The sequence below is a fragment of the Lontra canadensis genome, unplaced genomic scaffold (assembly GCF_010015895.1).
Source record: "Lontra canadensis isolate GAN:19392208 unplaced genomic scaffold, GSC_riverotter_1.0 scaffold1, whole genome shotgun sequence".
Lineage (NCBI taxonomy): Eukaryota > Metazoa > Chordata > Mammalia > Carnivora > Mustelidae > Lontra > Lontra canadensis.
The window spans coordinates 23528442-23545675 of record NW_022630995.1 but is presented as its reverse complement, the minus strand read 5'-3'; the positions used below and the strand labels follow the sequence as shown (position 1 = coordinate 23545675).

The 17234-nt window shown below is 40.6% G+C and overlaps 1 protein-coding gene across 1 annotated transcript in view; it reads right to left on the bottom strand.

The window, feature by feature from the left end:
* The window catches only part of NMU (neuromedin U), a 29917-nt gene extending 22664 nt beyond the window's left edge, over positions 1-7253 (bottom strand). The window contains exons 1-2 of the mRNA XM_032869507.1: positions 7102-7253; positions 3961-4325 (exon numbers count right to left, since the gene is read on the bottom strand). Coding sequence (XP_032725398.1) covers positions 3961-4325; positions 7102-7253 — 517 coding nt within the window. The remainder of the gene's footprint in view (positions 1-3960; positions 4326-7101) is intronic.
* Positions 7254-17234: the final 9981 nt, after the last annotated feature.

The following is a 17234-nucleotide window of genomic DNA, read 5'->3' as shown; positions in this document are numbered from 1 at the left end:
CACTACCTCACCAACAACCATGAGCTTGCCTCCTTCCATGCCCCCAAGCCTGCTCCGGGCCACACAGAAATCGCCATTATATCTAACTTAGTCCCAAGCTCTTATGTAATCAAAAAGGGGTACTTTGTGGCTCTTACCCAACACATGTAAATACAGTCTCAGGGTAAAAAAGTTAGAGGAGCCAACATTTTAAAATGCTTTCAACTTTAGAAACCCACTAATAGCCTAGTGCCAAACCCAAACCTTAGGGGGAATTATTTTTCTCTCCTTTGTGTATCTGTCAACCAAAGTTGGTGTGATGTTCTCCCCCAAGATACCCTAGATATGGGCTTTATACTGTCAAATAAGAGTACTAGACACTTCCTCCAATATAGTCAGAGACATTGCCCTTATCTTCGAGATCCTGAAAACTGCACTGTTTTTGGTGAGTTTTGAGATATTTATACTTACGTACTATCTAGTAAAGTGAAACCTTTAGTCTTATGTTGCACAGTCTAACTAATGCAAATAATATGGATAGACAACTTTTGTATCTGTCAATACACCTCTGTAAGAGAAAGAAACATTGACCTTTTTATTGCGGTATAACTTACATACAACATTATATTAGTTCACAACATAATGATCCTAAATTTGTATATATTGTGAGATGATCACCACAATAAGTCTAGTTAACATCCATCACATACATAGTTACAGATTTTTTCTTGTGATGAGAACTCCTAAGATTTACTCTTAGCAGCTTTGAAATAGACCATATAGTGCCCATGCTGAACATTACATGCCTGTGGCCGATCTATTTTATAGCTGGAAGTTTGTACCTTTTGACTCCGTTTACCCATTTCACACACGCACCTCTCCACCTCTATGAACCACCCATCTATTCTCTGTATTCACATATTTTGCTTGATTTTTTAAAAATATTTTATTTATTCATTTGATTGAGATCACAAGCAGGCAGAGAGAAGCAGAGGCCGGGGGGTAGGGGGAGTAGGCTCCCTGCTGAGCAGAGAGCCCAATGCAGGGCTCCATCCCAGGATCCTGAGATCATGACCTAAGCCAAAGGCAGAGGCTTTAACCCACTGAGCCACCCAAGCGCCCCTTGCTTGATTTTGTTTTGTTGGGGTTTTTGTAGATTCCACATATAAGTCAGATCTTTTAGTATTTGTCTTTCTCCGAAAAACAGATTTGATTATTCTAAAAGTGGTGCTAATTTTCTTTTCTCATCGCTTGAACTTAACGAGTATAGGGTTTGGAAAGGGAGAAACTTCTTGTTGACTGAATTTTAAGAATTACTCAATAAGTAGGGGTCAGAGTAGGAAAAAGCAGTTTTGGGGTTTTTTTTAAGATTTTATTTATTTGTCAGAGAGAGAGAAGGAGGGAGCATGAGCAGGGGCAGGGGCAGAGGAAGAAGCAGGCTCCCCGCTGAGCAAAGAGCTTGATGCAAGACTCGATCCCACCACCCTGAGATCATGACTGAGCTGAAGGCAGACACGTAACTGACGGAGTCACCCAGGCATCCAGAAAAAAAAAAACACTTCTTAATTTAGTCTCGGGTATTTTGATCACTTGCTGTCACAAACCAAATCAAAGTCTGTTGCAGTTATCCAAAATGGACCCTCTTTTAGGAAATTTCCTTCTTTATTTTAATAATGTTCTCTGAAGCATAAACCGTTTCCATCCACTAAACCTGTGGCCGGTTCTTTGTCTCGCATTGTTGTTGCAGGCTCTGCTGACTCGTCTTGCCAAGGCTGCTCCACTTACTGACACTGTCTTACTTCCCTCTGGCTTTGTGATGTTTGTTTCACTGTTTTTTTTAGGTACAACCAGTTGCATCCTGCATAGTGATTAATCTTGGTGGATTATCTCCCAAGTTCGGTCATACATGGCGTGCTTCCCCTCCAGGGCCATTTTTAGGGACTCGGGACTAGGGAAGATCACACTTTATGTCTCCCCTCTCTCCTCTCTCTCACATCTTTAGAGAGATAAGATTAGGTTTTTAAAATATCAAGAGCAGGTCTAAAGGGGGAAAAGATACAAAATGGTAGTCTAGGGGGTCTCTGTGCAGTGAGAAAGGCATCTTATCCCTTTGCTTGAGAAATACTAGGGATATTGATGAGATGATTGGCCAGCCAGCAGAAACACTCTTTTCTGAAATAAAACCCAAGACTTGTCCTTTTTAGAAAGCAGCTTTCCACAGTTTCTGCTTGATCACCAGTGGCCTGAAAATTCCCCCTCTTCCCAAAAAGCAGGTATCCCCAGCTGATGCAAATATCACTGTAAACATACAACATGTAATGTGCATGGCAAGTACATTTGCTTTACAGAAAAAAAAGACACTTTTAAAACTATAATTATCAAAAAAACTGTAATTATCTGTTTCCTTAATAAGGTAGATAAAGGCTGCCATCCTAATTCTACTAATAACAAATTTAAAACAGAAAAATATTCATATTACTTTGCATAAGTTATGCTGTATTATTGCTGGCTCTGTGATGGAGAAGGTTAAGACTAGCTTCTGACTGCTTAGATCCCACAGCCAAAGGGCCCCATTTTCCTTGCCCCCTTCTCCAATGCCCCCAGGAAAGGGGGAAAAAACCCAAAACAATGAAAGGACAGCGATAAAAATAAACCCACTGGAAAAGAAGACTTGCTTCAGTCTTTCTACCTCTAATTGAGGGCTGGCCTGCAGGCTCTGAAAGGTCCCGGGAGTTATGGTTTCAAGTCCCCAGTGCTCTGGACAATGATGAGATGGTCTGCCTACCTTTGCCTCACTGACAGGAGAGCAGAGGGAAACTCAGAGACGCTGCTGTGCAGTTAGAAAATTCGTGATCTTAGCGAGACAGTGGCTGGCCCTGGGGGCGGGGTTGGGGGGGACTCTGGGTCAAAGGTGAGAGGTAAAGGATGGATCCCTCAAGGTACCTGGAAAAATAATATTTAGGGAATAGGGAAGTGATCTCCCCATTGGCAGGTGCTGGGCTCAGCTCTACCTTGTCTGCAAGCTTCAGACACCCTTCCCTGACCTCGCCTTTGCTTTTCCCACTTCTTTTCTCTAGGTCAAGAACAGGAAGTCCCTGTTTTATCAAGTCACATTTGCCTTCACTGGCTTTAGCTGTAAGCATGGACTGAAAGCCAGGCTTGCCCACTTGCCTCTCCAATTGTATGTTTAAAAAAAAAAGTCTCCAGGGCACCTGGGTTGCTCAGTCCCTTAAGCTGTTGCCTTTGGCTCAGATCCTGATCTCAGGGTCTTGGGCTCCCTGCTTCAGGGAGAGTCTGTTTCTCCCTCCTCCTACCCCTCCTCCTGCTTGTTCTCTCTTTCTCTCTGTCAAATAAATAAAATCTTTTAAAAAAAAAGAAAAAAAAAAAAGGTCTCCATTCTTTTTTTCCTGATCTGGTGCGTCAAAACCCAAACGGCACAGAGCCCACCTAGAAGGGGGACCGCGCGGGTTATGTGGATGGAGTTCATTCACTAAAGATGGGCCCTATCCACGTTGACCCGGCACCAGCAGGTGAAGTATCAAACTCTCGTTTTACTTTAGCCATCAGTCCCTCCAGTAATTGCAGTGAAAGGGAATGCATTTTAATTTTCACTGTTAATTTATGTCAGTTTTCACCGGCCACGGGCCAGGGACGACCCGAGTGCGAGGGAGCCCTGCAAGTTTCCGCCAACCATAGGCCACCGGGGGCCTGGGGATTTCGGCCCTGCAGGGACTGCGCTCTGGCCGGGCCACTCGCACCTGCTCCGCTCGCCGCCCGCGGACAGCGACGCGCGCGGGTCATCAAAGGCGAGAAGCTGGGGAGCCCCACAGCAGCAGGGGAAGGAGAGAACCAGAAACCAACGGAAGAGGCGAGAAAGGGAGGGAAGAGGGCGCGGCAGGTGGCAGGGGGAAAGGCTCGAGAAGCGGCGGGCGCGGGGCGGGAGGGTGGAGGGAGCCCGGGAGGCGCGCGGGGCCCGCTTACCTAGGCAGGTGCCCACGTAGCAGGCGAGCAGCGGCAGCAGCAGCAGCAGCAGGGGCCGGGACGCGGCGGCCACCTGTCCCGGGGCGGCCGCGGGGCGGCGGCGGCTGGCTGCTTGCGGCATCTCGGCGCTGGAGGGAGGCTCGGGGCTCGGACTCTGCGCTGCCCGGGCCAGCACTCCACGCGGGAGCCTGGCAGTGCCTCTGTGTCTTCTGCGCGCAGCTCGCGGGGCTCCGCGGCCAAGCGGACCTCCCCGCGCGCCGCCAACTTTTAAATCTCGCGGACACGTGGGCTGGGACGGCGCGGGCCCCACGCGCGTCACCTCGCGGCCCACCGCCCCCGGCCTCCGTCGCGTCACTAGCGACCCGCTGCCCGCCCCCGACCCCCCACCCGCAGCGGGATCCGCCCCCGGTCATAGTTCTGACTCAGGGCACCGCGCATTCTCTCTGCGTGCCCTCTGGGCTCTGGGGTGAGCGTGGAAATAAAACAGTGCACGTCTGTTAGCTTCTTGGCAAGGGTTTGACTGGGAGCCAAGGAGGATGGCAAACCAGGAGGCCCGAAGAGGCTGGGATCGGGGATTTTAAGGTTGGTGGTGGCGACGCTCTCAGTTCTCACGTCTGGCTGGGACGCCCCTTATTCTGCCCCTAGGAAAGACTTCTGTGCCCCCCACCGACTGTGCGTGCCTCCGCCTCTGTAGAAGCACTTCTGTCCTGCTCACTCGTTCATCCCCAGCCCCCAGCACCAGCGAGGTGCCTATCAGAGCCGTAGTGATGTTGGTGTGCCCCAAATTCCTGCAAGGTCTGAGATCATTTAGGGAAATGCACTTACTTGGTGAAGCAGGTCTAGAAGAAAGGATTGCTGAGATTTGACCACACATATATTTCCAATAGGTCTGGAAGGTCTGTGACTGTCCTGTGGATTTCCAAGCCCAAGGTTACTCCTTTTTCTATGCGTTTCCGTCACTCCCTACCCGTTGCCTTCTGATTTCTAGGGCGATGGCAGCTTGGCTACCCCCCTCCATACTTTCCTTTACTTCCTAGGTAGAAATGTCCAGGAAGCAGCCTCTCCCAGGAATACTGGCTGACACTGTTTTAATTTCCTTCTACAGAAGGAGGGAAGACTGATCTCATTTGACCTCCTTTCGAAAGGAACCCAGGAAAAGATAGAAAGGACGTAATTAACGTTTAAGAGACATCTTCCCATGCTATTTAATATAACACTCATGGCATCTCTGGGATATAAAAGTATTATGATTTTCATCTGATGATGCTTGGAGATGTTAAACTGCCCGAGGATATCAGCCTGTGAGGCAGGCCCCTCTGTGAAGACGTTCCTTCTCTAAGTTGGAGATTTTAATGCATTAGATGTGCACTATGCCACCCACTATAGGCAAAGCATGCCCTTAAGGACTAGAACATTAAGTAACAGGAGGAACTTCCCTAAAGGAAATTAGAACTTGGTGAAGGACCCAAATCCATACTCAAAGAGCTGTCTTACAAGGCAGGTTGGGATAGTCAATAATGGAGGCAGGTATATAATCCTGACAGGTAATGTGAAAAAAAAATATTCACTACCTTTTTTTAAGTTATCTGTATTCAGATACATGTTCATGTATCTGATACAGTTCATGATACAGTTCATGTTAGCACATGAACAAGGCTGGATTAGAGTCATGGTTCAGAATCAAGGATGGATGAGAGCAGATTCGCGTCAAGATTGCTTATGCTTTGATTTATTCCCAAAGTAGTAATAAGGTAGTGCAAAAGCTGTCAGCGGATGGAGATGGCTCTGATTCCCCAGTCTTCCTTGTGTTTCCTGGAGGGGCACTAGAGGATAGCTAGCCTCAGCAGCCTGTGGGGAGTGAGATGTCAGTGAGAACAGAGAAGCCTGAAAATAGTGCCCTCAATGCTTTTTATACCCCCTGGCAGGACAGCAAAAGAAACAACTTAGGTATTACAAGTGTTTTCTGCGTGAACCTGGCGGCTCTGAATGTCCTTGTAGATGTCCCTTGGTGCACATGTGCGAGAGTTTTCACAGGTATATACTTAGAAGTAGAGGTATCATGGGAGAAAATCTGGTTAAACTCTGCTTGAAATTGTTTTCCAGTGTGTTATACCAATTTGCACTCCACCAGCACTGCATGAAATTTCCTTGCAAAAAGCTTTACCAGTCTGGTGAGTGTGGCATCTCATTATGGATTTAATTTACAGTTTCCAGCATTAATGAGGGTGTCTTTCCACACATGTATTGGCCATCATTACTTTCTCTTCAGTGAAATACCCATTTGTTTCTTGTCCCCATTGGGTTGTTAGCATTTTTGGGGTTTTTGTTTTGTTTTGTTTTGCCTTTTTTAAAAAAAATTACTCATTATAGGAATGCTTTCTGGAATTTTTAAAAGATTTTATTTATTCATTTGACAGAGAGAGAGATCACAAGTAGGCAGAGAGGCAGGCAGAGAGAAAGGGGGAAGCAGGCTCCCTGCTGAGCAGAAACCTCAATACGGGGCTCCATTCCAGAACCCTGAGACCATGACCTGAGCCGAAGGCAGAGGCTTTAACCCACTGAGCCACCCAGGCGCCCCTGGACATTTTGTTGGTTAAATGTTTGGCAAATATTTTCTCCGTATTTATAGCTTATCCCCTACCTCTCTCTATATGAGTTATTTTTGAAAAAATGCTTAAGACAAGATGTGTAGACTAGTGGTCATGCCGTTACACGACTTGAATCATAAGAGAAGACAGATGAGTGAATGAAGATAGACACTTTATTTACCCAGGAGCAAAGATTGGGGATTCCACAATTGACTCAATGAAATGAAGCTGGTGCCACAGGACCCCTCTGTCCAAAGAAGTTAGATCCCAGAATCTCTGCAGGGGACACTTAACAATTCAGTTGCAAACGTTCCAATCTCTACCTAGACGTTCACATTATTTAAACTGAGCTTATACATCAGTTTGTACCATCAAGGGTAGAATGGCATCTAAAGTACTCCCACTTACTCTGTTCAAGTCAGAAAGTTTGATTCTGGGTACCATGCTGATTCCTCTCACCCATTATCTCTTGCATTCTTGATTGCAAATGGGCAACTGAAATTTGCTTTCTGCCCTAAACCTATAAGAATGAAGGCTCACTTTGATCATGGACCTATGGGTTAACAGGACCTGCTGGCCTGTGATAGGGATGTCCAGAAGAGTTGTCACGGAGGGCGTTAGGGAAGGGCTGAATGTCAGACGATGAGAGTCAGCAATAGAGACAAATCCAGTCAAGAAGTAGTTGGCATTAGAAAGTCCAGTCATAGGTAAAGAGACCCAGCTTTAGGAATTGAGAATTGGGGCAAGATCTAGAAGCTTTAGAAGCTCTAGGCAAGTCAGTCATGCAATCCTTTCAATATTAATTAAGCACCTTCTAGGCTCCCTTGTAGAAGCTTGGGATATAGCAATGACCAAGCCATTTAAAGTCTCTGCCTTTGTGGAGTTGACAGATTTTTCAAGGAGATAAAGATAATAATATGATAAAACAAAACAATTTCATATAGTAGTAAATACAATAAAGAAATTTTAAAAAGATAATACATTAAGAGAAGGTGACTGGGAGTTAAGGGAAAGATACTTGAAACAGGTTTATCTCACCTTGCCTCTCTGAGGAGATCCTATTGATGCTTTAAAGATAAGAAGAGACCAGTCTTGGGAAGAATTGTCAAAGAAGAGCCCAGGTGAAGGTATCATCAGGTACAAAGGCCCTGAGGCAGAAACAAGCCAGAAAGGTTAAAGAAGCAGAGGTCACTGGCACAGAGTGAGTGGAGTGTCGGTAGTTGAGGTCAGAGAAGTAGACAGGGTCAGATCCTGATCATTGAAGCCTCTTGGAGGACATGGCAAGGAGTTTGAATTTTCCTCTAAGTAAAAGAGCTTTTGGAAGATTTTGAATAATGGAGGTGATAAGATTTATATTTGAAAAAGATTACTCTGGCTTCAATTGTGAGCAGGTTCTCGAGGACCCAAGTAGATGCAGGCAGAGTGACCAGGTGGGAGGACATTGCAGAAGTCCATACGAGAGCCATAAAAAGGGATAAAGGACTAATACTTGTACAACCTGGATGAACCTTGAAAATATTTTGCTAAGTCAAAGAAGCCAGTCACAAAAGGCCACATGTTGTATGAGGCAGCTCCACAGAAGCAGAAAACAAATGACTGGTTTCCAGGGGCTGGGGAGAGACAGAAATGGTGGCTAATAAATAAGGGGGTTTCCTTTTAGGGTGATGAAAATGTTCTGGAATTAGACAATGGTGATGGCTGCACAGTGTTGTAAATACTAAAAACCATTGAATTCCATACATGAAGAGGATAAATTTTATGGTATGTGAATTATACCTCAATTTTCAAAGAAGAAAGAAATCCAGATCAGATACGATGATGGTGACCTGTTGGACTAGATGGTGGCAGTCTTTGCTAAAAATTTAGCACAGGAAAATTTTATCTGTTTTTGGCATGAAATATCTGAAATTTGTTATTTAATTCCTGGGTGTTCTTTTTTAAAAAGATTTTTATTTATTTATTTGATAGATGCAGAGAGAGCACAAGCAGACAGAGGAGCAGGTAGAGGGAGAAGGAGAAGCATGCTTCTCGCTGAGCAGGGAGCCTGATGCGGGGCTTGGTCCCAGGACCCTAGATTCATGACCTGAGCTGAAGGCAGACGCTTAACCGACTGAGCCACCCAGGCACCCCTAATTCCTGGATGTTCTTGGCAACTATGAGATCCTCCTCTCCCACTTTTTGAAGACATTCACTTAAGCCATGTTTGTATCAATGGCTATGCTATAGTCACTAGCTTTGATTTTTTTTTTTTTTTTCAGGTCAGGAAGTACTTCATTTACACCCAGATGGAGAACCTTTGTCTTTATGGTCACTTTGATATAACCGTTAACCATGAATATTGTCATTATCTAAAACATGGAAAGTAGATTCTATTTGTGAAATAATGACAACTTGAATATTTTATAGGACGTTTGTTCGTTCACTCATTTGTTCATTCATTCAGTGAGCACTTATTAAATCAGTGTCAGCTATAAGAGTTATAGACTCACAAAATGCTGAAAAGTCTGTGTCTTGTTTTGTCTTCTCTAAGACCACTTATCTAAGACCACCTATCATCCATCTTCTTTACTTCCTGTTACTTGCTGCCTGTACTCATGTAGGATGAACCTTTGTCTATGAATTTTCCCAGCACAGTCTAGGGAAGGTTGACATGCAGACTGAAAGCAGCACAGGTTTATCTCCAAGTCTTTAGAGATAAATTCCTTTCAAGAAAAGTAATAAGAAAATTTTTTAAAGGCAAAAGTCAATAACTTTTTGCAGTCACATCAATGCCCACAGGGCTAGATTTTTCACATGATAGATGTTCTGAGGGCAAAACAAATACAGAAAAGCAGCACTGTTACTGCTAATTTGAAAACATGATGATAAAAAAAAATTCAATCAGTTGATGGCAGAATCTCTTCTCTGTTCCTTAAATTGCAATTAAAATATTAATACATACTAATGAAAGATTTATTAGATTTTCTTGACATATTTATGAATCACATCAGGGCAAAGCTGGCAGAAAAACAAACACTTCCAGACATATGAGGTTTTATAAAAACAGAACCTACAATTAAATGATAGCTATAAAAATAAAAGGGCAGATAAAGTAAATTTTATTATTTCTATATAGTAAACTGTAAAACCAGTTTTTAATCACCAGATGGTTTTCAATCTATTTAAAAATGAATTAAAACATTATTATATTTTCTAAAGATATCTGGTACTTATGAAAAAATACATAATTTCCTTACATAGATATGTTCAAATAAAAAATCTTATTGCATTTGGTCAAAGGTAATTGAAAGAAAGAGAAGAAAATGGTATAAAAAATGTTTCTAAAAAATGTTCTAAAAAATGTTAAAATAATCAAAAGAGACCTGGAGTAAGTTTCTGAATATAAAAATTAGTGACATTTCAGTTAGTCTCATAAAAGGAGTAATCACTACTCATTTTATCTCTAGTGTCTCAAATATTTTTAGCTCTGATTTTTTAAGTGGATTATGCAGACACAAAATGCTGCAAGTTGTATATATATGTATGTCATACTGCTCTAAGTTAAATACTAGTTGATATTATTTTTTTTTAAGAATTTATTTATTTATTTGACAGAGATCACAAGTAGGCAGAGAGGCAGACAGCGTACATATGTATGTATATATATATATATGAATAAGGGAATAATATAATTTGTAAAATTTTTATTTATAATATTATATAATCTTTAAGCATATATCTCACTCTGTAAATGATGATACACCCTTAAATCATAGGGGAATAATGAAGAGATCCTTCACTGTGTAAAGCATTGCTTAGAATCTTCCTGGGTTCTCTTTCCTATTTTCTTCTACTCAGTTTGGGAGACTTCAGAACCCAGAATTTTTTTTAAGTCAATAAACATATGGTAGAAAATAAAAATAAATGTAGAAATCTTGTTTGGCACTGGGACGATTTCTCCAGAAGAGCAGGAATCCTTGGAGGCAGTAAGACCTTGGGATTGAGAACCAGAGCAGTACAGCTGGACTAAATTAACTGGCTTTGAGTCATGGCCACACCACCACCAGCTGGAAGACCTGGGATGATAACTGACCTTTGAAAGATCCAGCTTTTATGATTCATAAGAGTGTATAGTTTTTTGCCCGCATGACATACCTTCCTTTGGAAGACCAGCACTTCCCTCTTTTGTAAAAATCGTACAATTCAAGGGACAATACCTGGACTGGCACAGGGGCTATGGCAAAGGCTTTCTTTTTCTCTGGGAGTCTGACATAGATCATGGGAGCTACATGGAGAGGGGCTGTCTTAGAACGATACCAAGTCGTGATGAGAAATGAAGAGAGAAAACAAGAGAGAAGAGATCGAAATTGTTTTATGTGCTGACGTTCAGTCATGCCTGAAGAAAGGTTCATCCTTTGACCTGCAGAATGAGGCAAGTCAGAATTTTCCATCTTCCTTTTAAGTTGGGTGTCTAAAAATTTCAGTAGTGACTGGCACAAAATAAGTGCACCATAAGTTTTACTGTGTTGGTGAAGGTAAGCAAGTGGAGGAGGAAGAGATGTCTTCAAATAGAAGAGAGGGTTTTGGAAACTTCTGAGGTTTTTCTCCATTTTATTTATTTTTTAATTTTATTTATTTATTTTTTAAAGATTTTATTTATTTATTTGACAGACGGAGATCTCAAGTAGGCAGAGAAGCAAGCAGAGAGAGAGAGAAGCGGAGCAGAGAGCCGGATGCGGGACTCGATCCTAGGACCCTGGGATCATGACCTGAGCTGAAGGCAGAGGCTTTAACCCACTGAGCCACCCAGGCGCCCCGGTTTTTCTCCATTTTAAAAAAAATTTCACCATGAAGGGTGGCATGTCGAGAATAGGAAGAACAGACGTAAAAAAAGGAGAATCCGTTTTCTTGCATGAAATTCTCAAGACCCAGACCCACCAGTTCTTCGGAAAGTCAGAAAAAGGAGATGGGACAAACGACTACAATGGTCATTTACCATCTCAATAAACACAGGACTCAAGCCCTCATGAAGTTTTTAAACTTTCTATTTTGAAATAATTATAGATTCACAAGAAGTTTTTTTTACAAAAAAGTATACAGACAGGTCCTATGTGTTCTTTATTTAGTTTTCCCCAAAGGCAACATCTTGCATAACTATAGGACAATATTAAAATCAGGAAAGTGGGGCGCCTGGGTGGCTAAGTCCTTAAGTGTCTGCCTTTAGTTCAAGTCATGATCCCAGGGTCCTGGGATCGAGCCGGGTGTTGGGCTCCCCGCCCAGCGGGAAGCCTCCTTCTTCCTTTCCCACTCTCGTTTTCTCTCTCTCTGTCAAATAAATCAATTTAAGAAAAAAAAAACAACTAATAAATAAATAATAAAAGAAAATCAGGAGGGGCACCTGGGTGAGTCAGTGGGTTAAGCCTCTGCCTTGGGCTCAGGTCAAGATCCCAGGGTCCTAGGATCGAGTCCCACATTGAGCTTTCTGTTCCGCAGGGAGCCTGCTTCCCACTCTCTCTCTGCCTGCCTTTCTGCCTACTTGTGATCTCTCTTTCTCTGTCAAATAAATAAATATTTTTAAAAATAAAATCAGGAAAGTGACATTAATATAGTCCTTAGGACTTACTCAGATATTCTGGTGTGTGTGTGTGTGTGTGTGTGTGTGTGTGTGTGTGTAGTTCTATACAATTTTATCAAATGCATTAATTCTTTTTTCTTTTTAAGATTTTATTTATTTATTTAATAGAGAGAGAGACAGCGAGAAAGGGAAGACAAGCAGGGGGAGTGGGAGAGGGAGAAGCAGTCTTCCTGAGGAGTAGGGAGCCTGATGCAGGGCTCAATCCCAGGACCCTGGGATCATGAACCTGAGCCAAAGGCAGACGCATAATGACTGAGCCACCCAGGGGCCCCCAGATGCATAAATTCTTATATCCACCACCAGAATCAAGACATAACAATTCCATCACCACAAAGCTCCCTATGCTACCCCTGTATAGTCATACCCAGCCCCTACATCCTCATTCTAAATCCTAGCAACCATCTGTTCTTCCTTTATATTATTATTTTAAACATGTTATATAAATGGAATCACATAGTATGTTACCTTTGGAGAATGGCTTTTTAAAAACTCAGTAATTCCCTTCGGATCCTTCCAAGTTGTATCCTTAGTATGTTCCTTGTATTATATTCTGTTTAGCCATTCAACTGTTGAAGGGCAGCCAGGTTTTGGTTATTATAAACAAAGCTGCTCTGAATATTTATGTACAAGTATTTGTGTTGACATAACTTTTCACTTCTCTAGGATAAATGCCCAAGAATGCAGTTGCTGGGTCATATGGTAAGAGCTTATTTAATTTTTGTAAGAGATTGACAAACTATTTTCTAGAATGGCTGTATCATATTACTTTCCCATCAGTAGTGGGTGATACAATTTCTCTGTATCCTTTCTAGCATTTGTTGTTGTCATTATGTTTTATTTTAGCTATGCTGATGGTGTATAATTCTTGTGGTTTAAATGTGCACTTCCCTAAGAGATCTTGATGTTGGGCATTTTTTCATTTGCCTATTTGCCATCTGTATGTTCTCGTCAATGAAATGTATGTTCATGTTTCTTGCTCCCTTTTTTTTTTTTTTTTTTTTTTGGTTATTGGGTTTTAAGTGTTCTTTATACATTCTAGATACAGGGTCTTATGTTGAATACATGATTCACAAATATTTTCTTTCAGTCTGTAGATTGGCTTTTCATCATCTTCACAAGATCTTTCACAGAGCAAAAGTTACAATTTTTTTTTTTAATTTATTTTACGTAAACTCCATGCCATGCACAGGGCTCAAACTCACAACCCTTAGATCAAGAGTTGCATGTTCTACTGACTAAGCCCGCCAGCTGCCCCACAAAGGTTTTAATTTTGATGAGGTCCAGTTTATCGCATTTTTCCTTTTATGGATCATGCTTTTGGTGTCACATCTGAAAGGAAGTTTTTCACCCATTCTAGATTCTGAATGTTTTCACTATGTTTTTTCCTAAAAGTTTTATAGTGTTATATTTTATATTTAAGTCTGTGATTAATTTTAAATTAAATTTTACATAAGGTATAAGGTTTAAGTCAAAGTTTTGTCCAATTAGATGGACGGATAGATGTCCAATTGCTCCTGCACCATTTTTTGAAAAGGCTTTCATAACCTTTTATTTTTTAATAGATTTTATTTATCTGTTTGAGATAGAGAGAGTGAGAGAGCACATGAGCTTGGGAGTAGGCAGAGGGAAAGGGAGAAGCAGACTGAGAGAGAGCCCAAGTGAACCCAACCCCGGGCTCAATCCCAGGACTCTGGGATTATGACCTGAGCCAAAAGTAGATGCTTAACTGACTGAGCCACCCACGCACCCGGCTCTTGTAAACTCTTGAAAATGTTAGGTTACTTTCTAATGTGTTTTCATCCTTTTGGTATTTTCAAAGCTATCTAGAAAGTAGGATAGCCACTTTTATTCAAAAGTCACTTCTGGATAATCTTGTTTGTGTTGATTTGATTTTACTGTAGTTTTTGAAAGTCATTTTTGCTGACAGATCAATTGCATCTCATTACATTTCAGGAAAAGGAACAGCAGCACCCTCCCCCCTCATCCCCTCTCCTCCTGCCCCACAAGAGCATACTTAAAAAAAAGGTATGACCTTTTCCAAACTGAGAAAAATTGGTGCTTGTAAAAGTAATACCCAAACCTCAAGGTTCCCATCATTTAACATTGTTTCTTCTTCCTCCGCAAAACCTGGCATTTACATGGAAGTTAATGAGATTGCAGAAACATCAATGCTTCAAGTGCTACATGGAAATTATTTTCAAAAAACCCATGTATGCAGCAAGTCAGCTGACAATAGGAGATCAAAACATATGCTGGGACATGACTTCATTTACAAGAAAACATACTCAGTTGAGAACCTGAAAATGTCAAAAAAAAGACCTGTACATTCATTCCTTCTGCTAACTGGAAAACTACTGGAAAGTGAATATGGGCTTGCGTATGGAAAATTTCAGTATCTTTTCCCCTGAAACCATCACAAAGACCTTTGCAGTCCTCAGGAAAATTTAAGCAGATTTGCATATACCCTAGAGAAAGAAATCAAACCATCCAAAGACAGGTGACTGTACATAATGCTGCTGCACACATGCATATCATTTTGCTAATTACCTCTTCGATCTGACCATGATAGAGTAGTATCAGATAGTATGCTTGGGGCTTTGAAATTCAATATGGTTGCATTCCTATGATTTATGGCTACAAATCTGACCATTTCTTCAGGAGCATATGCCTGTGGAAGGAATAATAATTATTATTAATATATATAAATATAATTTATATATATATAATATTATTATAGATACTGTATATTATATATATAATTTCACAGAAGAAGAAGTAGTTGCATAAAAAGATAAAAAGAAATAAACCAAAAGGGTAATTATGGTTGTTTTTATTTTCTCTCATTTTCATATATTGTACAATGTGGTTAAATTACTTTTTCTAATTAGAAATACATGTACATATTATAAGATCATCAAGCTACATACCCTGAGCACTTTGTTTTTTTGGTTTTGGGGCTTTTTAAAGATTTTATTTATTTGACAGAGAAAGAGAACACACACGCAGGAGGAGTGGCAGGCAGAGGGAGAAGGAGAATTAGGCTCCCCACTGAGCAGAAAGCCCAACCTGTGGGGTTCCATCTCAGGGACCCGGGATCATGACCCAAGGGGAAGGCAGACACTTAGCCAACTGAGCCACCCAGACACCCTTGCACTGAACACTTTGAATTTTCTTATATATAATTTCTCCAAAAGGTACTAAAAATAGAGTAAATGAAATGTATGTGCAAAACACACTACCAATAAATCAACTTTGTTGTATTTCTTTTTCTTTTTAAGATATATCTTGAAGTAATTTCTATACCCAATGTGGGGCTTGAACTTACAACCCTGAGATCAAGAGTCTCATACTCCTGCCAGGCACCCCTTGTTATTTTTCTTGAGGAAAAAAAAAAAAAAAAAGACTTGAGAGACACACCAATCAAAGGCAATGTGTGGAATTTGTTTAATACTAATTTAAACAAATCACATATATATAAATAAACAATTAGGGGATTTGAAACTAGATATTTGGTAGTACTAAGGAATTGTTGTTATACTTCTAATGCATATATAATTTACAAGCAACAGAACATACAGATCTTAAGTGCTCAGTATGTCAAGCTTTAACAGTCGTATCCCCTTTAATAATTTGGTATCTACCACCCAAAACAAGATGTAGATGTAGAACATTCTCATGACCCCAGAAAGTTCTCTTCTGTTCCTTTCCAGTTAATAGTCACCCACTCTTACCTCAGGGCAACCAATTTCTGGCTCCTAACACCACTGATTAATTTTGCCTATTAAACTTCATATAAAAGGAATCATACATGAATATACTCTTCTCCATCTGGCTTTTTATTTTATTTTTTTACAAAACATTAGATTCACCCATTCTGAGTGTACAGTTGAATGACTTCTAGTAAATTTACCCAGATGAGCAATTATATAACCTAGTTTTAGAATATTTTCATCATCTCAGTAAGATCCTTCATGTTCATTTTCGAGTAATGCCCAAACCCACACCCAGGCCAGGCAACTCCTAATTTATTTTCTCTCTTCACACATTTGCCCTTTCAGGAAAATCCGTATAAATTGTCTCCTATAATATGCAGCCCTTTGTATATGGCTACCTTCACTTAGCACACTATCTTTGAGTCTCATTAATATTATAGTATAGATCTGTGCCGCATTCCCTTTTATTGACTAAATAATATTCCATTGTGTGGATATACTTTATTTTATTTACCCATTCATTTTTTTCAATCCATTTATTTGTTGATGAGCATTTTGGGTTGTTTCCATTTTTTGACTAGCATGAAAAATGCTGCTATGAGTATTTATTGGTAAGTCTTTGTTTTCACATATGTTTTCATTTATCTTGGGTAGACAAGTAGAAGATTAATTATTGGCTCATATGGTACAATTATGTTTAATTTTTTAAGAAACAGTCAAACTGTTTTCCAAAGTAGTTACATAATTTTACATTCCCACCAGCAATGTATGAATGTTTTAGTTCCTTCATATCCTTGCCAACATTTGTTATTGTCTTTTTGATTACAGCCATTCTAGTGGGCACTTTGATTATCCCAGAAGCATGGAAAACTACTTAAAGACATTGTAACCAAATTGTATTAAATCATTAGCATTATTTTCAATCTCTTCAAGAGAATAAATAACTTGCCCAGATAATAGATAAATAAATAAGAAAGAAACATTATCTTTGGATATAGACTTCTAATGTATTATTTTTGTTCTCATTTATTAGAATCTAGTTTTTATATTTATTAGTGATACCACAACTGCCAACTATCAGCATTCTCATCTATAATGGTTGCCATTTTTAAAAACCACAGTAAGGACTCCAGAAAGGACATCATCTAGATCCAGTCACACAAGATAACTGATCATTTTTATTAGGTCAGAGGACAGTCCAGAGAAAATAGTTCATTCTAAGTATCATCTCTCAGCGTTATTAGCATTCTCTTGGGAACAGAGAAGGGTCCCCTTGCCTGTCAGGAGCTTTAATAGTGGACTTTCATTTCCAGGCACACATAGTACTCATTTAAAACTTATAAAGATATCAAGTGGATA